Source organism: Homarus americanus, unplaced genomic scaffold (assembly GCF_018991925.1).
Source record: "Homarus americanus isolate GMGI-L3 unplaced genomic scaffold, GMGI_Hamer_2.0 scaffold22261, whole genome shotgun sequence".
Lineage (NCBI taxonomy): Eukaryota > Metazoa > Arthropoda > Malacostraca > Decapoda > Nephropidae > Homarus > Homarus americanus.
The window spans coordinates 31242-37500 of record NW_024727090.1 but is presented as its reverse complement, the minus strand read 5'-3'; the positions used below and the strand labels follow the sequence as shown (position 1 = coordinate 37500).

Below are 6259 nucleotides of genomic sequence, written 5' to 3'. Positions count from 1 at the left end.
TAACCTAAATAGGGATAATCACCGATTAAACCTTAAAAAGCAACTGAAGTTTTCGCCAAATAGGGATAACTTTTTGTCCTTATTGATATAACTCAATGGAAATTAATTTGCATCTGGTAAAATTTTCTGTTTCATTTAATGCGCATTTACTATCATAATTTTGCTAAATTATACCTAAAGGTTAGGTTAGGATAGGTTTTCTACGAAACTCTTCATTTATATTTACTTTTATTATGTACATTGTTTATAGCCAGTCACGATGGCGGGCAGAGCAGCGCAGCGTATCTCCAGAACCCTGGACCCACGAAGCTCCAATATCAGGGCTTATCGCCAGTCTAATAAATATTCACCTTAAAGTTTAGCCTTAATTTTAACATATGGCCGCCTCCATTACTGTTTATATTAGTTCGAAACTTTACTAAATTTTATATTTTTTTAACTTCACATTAATTTGAATGTTGCTCTGTAGTTGGTTGTGGAGGAGAATACCGACCAAGTACGTAGTTTGATGTGGTATACACTTTGCTTACGGCCTGTGCAACAATCTTAAATGACTACAAATCGACTCAAGTCTGTGGCAAAATTTAATTTCATATTTAATTCAAAAACCGATTCACTCGAAGACGGAATACGAAAGCTTTACTCAAGACAATTGTGAAAAAAAATAGTGAAGGTGGTGAGGGAACACGAAGGAGGAGCTCAGGAAGTAGTAGTAGTAGTTTATTGACAAAAGTATAAATACATGGTAAATATACACAAAGAATTCAAAAAACATTTGTCCAACAAAATATTTTAAATCAAAACATAACATGTAAGGGGCAATTTCAAACTTAACTATATATTCCTAGTACCTCATGTTCATTATTATATAATTCAGGCACATATACATTTTCATTTAAGAGTTCACTGATACTGGAGAAAGTCAGCATATGATACCTTTCACGACAATGTGCAGAGAGTGGACAATCGATCAGCACATGTCGTTCACTTTGTACACAACTGTCGTCGCACTGAAATACTCTCAACTCTTCTGGTGTGCGACTCCACCTGCCTGTCTCTACTTTAAGGGTGTGTGACATATTATGTCGTCATCGAGGAGTCTTGGTATGTAACCCTAGTGAGTGAAAATATACTGGATACGTCAATCCTTGAATTGCCCTTATCAATGAGACTTCCAGTTTCAAAAGCACATTAATTTTAAGCTGTGATGGTGATGCAGTCAACCCTGGAGGTAGAATGAATTTGTCTTCACATTTGTTTATATTCATCAGTACTTTACACGTTAATGGTCAGCTTTTCCACCACGCCTCTGATGAAGAAGAGGGAAAAACAAATGGACCAATTGCCCAAGACGCCACAATAATATTTATTTCATAAAAAATACAATTATTTCATGATACCTAATTGGGAAAGTTATCTAAGATCTCAATTGGAAGTTTGTTGACTCTAAAACCAGATTTTATTTTTAAATATAAAGCTGACAAAGATGGAATTGATTCAACAGGATTAGTCATAAGACCTTAATGGAAGACAACTCACAGACGCCAGCAGAACAATGAGACTGTTTTGTGGACAGTAAATCGATAACGATATCTACTGGAACTTGTTTCCATTATCGTAAAATTTCATGTTCTAGATATATTTTATTACAAATTTCAGGCAAATTGAAAGGATAGCACTAAAGACTTCCACTTTTTTGTGAAAATTCTTGTTATGAAACAAATTCTCAACGGGATGCTCTTTATGGTAAATCAAAATAAATATTTTATGGACAACAGCTGGCGGTAAAATGAAAACAATAACCAAGTAACATATTCCAAAACATTGATTAGAAATTTGCTGAAAAAATAACATGGATAAGTTAAAATTCCAGACTTCAAATAGTCCGCACTTCTCTCAAAGTTTACATAACAAATATGCACAAGTTTCCACATCAAACTATATATTATACAACATGTCATTACTATGTCATCCCAGTAAATGTTCAGAGACCTAGTAACTTCTTTTATGTTCGTCATTATTAACTTAAACTTCTTATGTCAGTGATTTTAGACGAGCGATACTGAATATTATGATTGAGGTAGCAATGCTATATAAAACGTACTTGCCTTTTATAGAGTATTTCACCACTTATGATGCAACTATGATATGAACAAGAACTTGACATTAGGTGGCAGTGATGAAACAGTAAATAATTAATTAACTTTCGGTACAGTACACAAGGAGGCAAGCCACTGTACTCTACTAGTCCAATTTCACTTCCTTGGTGTTAAAGTCATGTGTGAACCGGTAACTAACACTTAGAATAAGTGATGAGTGTTGTATGCACTCAGCCACCACAACCAAACTATCTGTGCCGGGAATGTATATAAGTCTGACCATATGTGGCGTCTGTTTACCTCGAGGTGATACACGGTATTACCTGTAAAATGTCTCGCATTTTCCTTCTTTGTTTGTTATGGATATAATAGTTTTTATTTTGATTTCATATTTTATATTTACGTAAATTATATGAACTTACACAAAAATAACGATTGTCATTATTATTATGAAACACAATGTTATTATTTATTTATTTATTTATTTATTTATTTAATCTATATTTGTAGATTTACTCGAATCATTCCATTTCTTCAAATTTTTAAATTTCTCTTACATTTCCAGAAGGAAACCACCTGAACCTCAGTACTGTGAGCACCACAACCGGGCGAGACAGCTTGCTGGGAGAGCCTGATTTAGTGTTATATTTGTAATTCAGTTAATATCCCACTCGGGTGATTTCCTTTGTAAGAAATTATCTCCTTAGATTTTACGAAAGAGTGACATTCTGTCGAGTTTATGTTACTGTTACCATCTGAGGTTCCTTATGCGTTTGTTTTTCTTCACATTTTCCACTTGTGATCTTAGGAAAAAGATAACACAGGTGGTGAGTATAGTGTTATTACCACCACCAACCAGAGTTAATGAAACAGGTGCGTTCTTTGTCGCCATAATATCATGGTTTTACTGAAACTGATTTATGAATCTGTCAATGTCACCAAATAAAAGTGTCACCAGTTAAACTGTGACACCAGGTAAAACAGTGTCACCTGGGAAAACAGTGTCACAAGGTAAAACAGTGACACCTGGTAAAACAGTGACACCTGGTAAAACAGTGTCAACTGGTAAAACAGTGTCACCAGGTAAAACAGTGTCACCAGGTCTCACAGTGTCACCAGGTCTCACAGTGTCACCAGGAAAACAGTGTCACCTGGGAAAACAGTGTCGCCAAGTAAAACAGTGACACCTGGTAAAAAAGTGTCACCTGGTAAAACAGGTACCAGACAGTGTCACTAGTAAAACAGTGTCACCTGGTAAAACAGTGTCACCAGGTAAAACAGTGTCACCAGGTAAAACAGTGTCACCAGGTAAAACAGTGTCACCAGGTCTCACAGTGTCACCAGGTCTCACAGTGTGACCTGGTAAAACAGTGACACTAGGTAAAACAGTGTCACCAGGTAAAACAGTGTCACCTGGGAAAACAGTGTCACCAAGTAAAACAGTGTCACCAGGTACGACAGTGTCACCTGGTAAAACAGTGTCACCAGGTAAAACAGTGTCACCGGGTAAAACAGTGTCACAAGGTAAAACAGTGTCACCAGGTAAAACAGTGTCACCTGGTAAAACAGTGTCACAAGGTAAAACAGTGTCACCAGGTAAAACAGTGTCACCAAAACAGTGTCACCTAAAACAGTGTCACCAGGTAACAGTGTCACCTGGTAAAACAGTGTCACCAGGTAAAACAGTGTCACCAGGTAAAACAGTGTCACAAGGTAAAACAGTGTCACCAGGTAAAACAGTGTCACCTGGTAAAACAGTGTCAAAGGTAAAACAGTGTCACCAGGTAAAACAGTGTCACCTGGTAAAACAGTGTCACCAGTGTCAAAACAGTGTCACCTGTGTCACAAGGTAAAACAGTGTCACCTGGTAAAACAGTGTCACCTGGTAAAACAGTGTCACCTGGTAAAACAGTGTCACCAGGTAAAACAGTGACACCAAGGTAAAACAGTGTCACCTGGTAAAACAGTGTCACCAGGTAAAACAGTGACACCAAGGAAAACAGTGTCACCAGGTAAAACAGTGTAACCTGGTAAAACAGTGTAACCTGGTAAAACAGTGTCACCAGGTAAAACAGTGTCACCTGGTAAAACAGTGTAACCTGGTAAAACAGTGTTACCAGGTAAAACAGTGACACCTGGTAAAACAGTGTCACCTGGTAAAACAGTGTCACCTGGTAAAACAGTGTCACCAGGTAAAGCAGTGTCGCCAGATAAAAGAGTGTCACCAGGTAAAACAGTGTCACCAGGTAAAACATTGTCACCTTGTAAAACAGTGTCACCAGGTAAAACAGTGTCACCAGGTAAAACATTGTCACCTTGTAAAACAGTGTCACCAGGCAAAACAGTGTTACCATGTTCAATATTCAGTTTATGCCAACTTCGATTTAATCGAATGTCACGTACAATAGCTGTTGCCTTCACATGTTATACGTACACAATATAGAGGTCTGTGTTACTAGATGATATCATGTTCTCTAATAATGAGGGAGACCAAACTATATGACTTAAATTAATAAAAAAACAACTGCAGACGAGGGGGGGGGGGGGCAGAAAGCTGCACTTGTTAGATATAAGAAAAATTTACTAAAAATATATTAAAACAAGTAACGCTAACACATAACACGCCTCGCCATACCAGTTCAGTCGAGTACACAGCAGTAATTAACGTAAATTGTACTTACAGGGTATATAACAGATTAAGTCAGGTACTGTTGTTACTTATGTTCATCTGGCACCTTGACCCGTGATACGAGGCCATGTTTGGTGTGAGTCACATTTATTCTAGGGATGGTAAAGTACAGTACAGTCCATATAAATAAGCTGTAGTTGCGTTAAAATGGCCGACCAGGTGTTGGCCCGTTCGCCCAATGATAACACAGCATTTATCGATGACGTGAGACAGTCTCCAGTAGTGACTAGATTAATTGTGACTAGATTAATTTACAGTAATAGACGTACTGGTTGTTTATCTGGTCATGGTAACGTTAGCCCGGATAGTGTTAATTCAAGTGTCAAAGGCTTCAACTGTGAATGTAAATTTATATTATTTATTTTCACTGTTCGGGCCCTGTAAAAATAATTCAGTGCAATATTAACACACCGTTAGTTATGAATCTACGAATTTTCATTTTTATTTGAACTCCAGTATCGAATTTCCGGGGATGTAAAAAACAATCCTATTCCGTCAGAGGAGGAATGTTGAGAATTGAATGACGAAAAGTGTATCGGGAAGAAAACACAAACTAATTCGAAGATAAGTCTTGGAAACATCACATCACGACCTGAATCAAGCAAACCCGAGTCCTTAGAAGCTTCACACTGTAATTATCAAACACTATTACAAGGATTACTTAGTCATGCGTCTGAGTATTTTCGAATAATTATTGACAAAACCAATCACCAATAAAAGTCTCACTTGACTCCTCCGTAATGCTCCGGCCAGGGGTTGAAAAAAAATATATTCTCCTGCACTATTTATTATATATTGTAAACAAGAATTAGTATAAAAATTATCATAATTCTACATTGAATCTAATATTGCTACGTAAGATTTTTTTTTAATTATAATTGGAAATATTTGCCTAAAGAAGAAACTGTTATTAATGTTGGTAAATATGTCGTAATAACTTTAATTACTTTGTGATTATTTTTATTTATTCTAATTTTGGGAACCGTATTAATGAATCTTATTACTACCTGAAAAAATTACCTCAATTGGTTTATGGAGGCAATGATGTTTTTTTTTTATTGTGGGGGCGGGGGATGTATGAAGTTACTGACCACTTATTTATAAGTGTTTAGCGTGAGTAGATTTAAAGGAGTGTAAAAGCCTTCTGAACCACCAAAGTTATATATACACCATTTTTTTAGCTGTAAATGTTGAAAAAATAACACCCTCAGAGGTTCACCTTCATATCGTAATTATTATTGTTTTTTTTCAGTCAGGCACAACGTTCAGTCAGGCACAACATTCAGTCAGGCACAACATTTATCCAGATTTCATAATTTCACAAAACAAATTTTCTTCAATTTAGATTTTTTTTCACACTTCGAAAATAGTCCCACACGAAATAAAAATCACTTCATAAGAGATACTGAAATACTTGGAGAGTATATTCAGTAAAACAATTCAACGTTTAAACTGTTTTCTTCCCGATTAA

General features: G+C 36.3%; 1 protein-coding gene across 1 annotated transcript; it reads right to left on the bottom strand.

The window, feature by feature from the left end:
• Positions 1–3350: 3350 nt before the first annotated feature.
• LOC121865782 (collagen alpha-2(IV) chain-like) lies at positions 3351–6013 on the bottom strand (the record flags this gene model as incomplete). Its single annotated transcript, XM_042365342.1, has 4 exons — positions 6008–6013; positions 5343–5417; positions 4055–4514; positions 3351–3656 (listed from the first exon to the last, which is right to left on the bottom strand). Coding segments are annotated over exons 1-4 (847 nt in total), but the record flags the coding sequence as incomplete, so codon positions are not given.
• Positions 6014–6259: the final 246 nt, after the last annotated feature.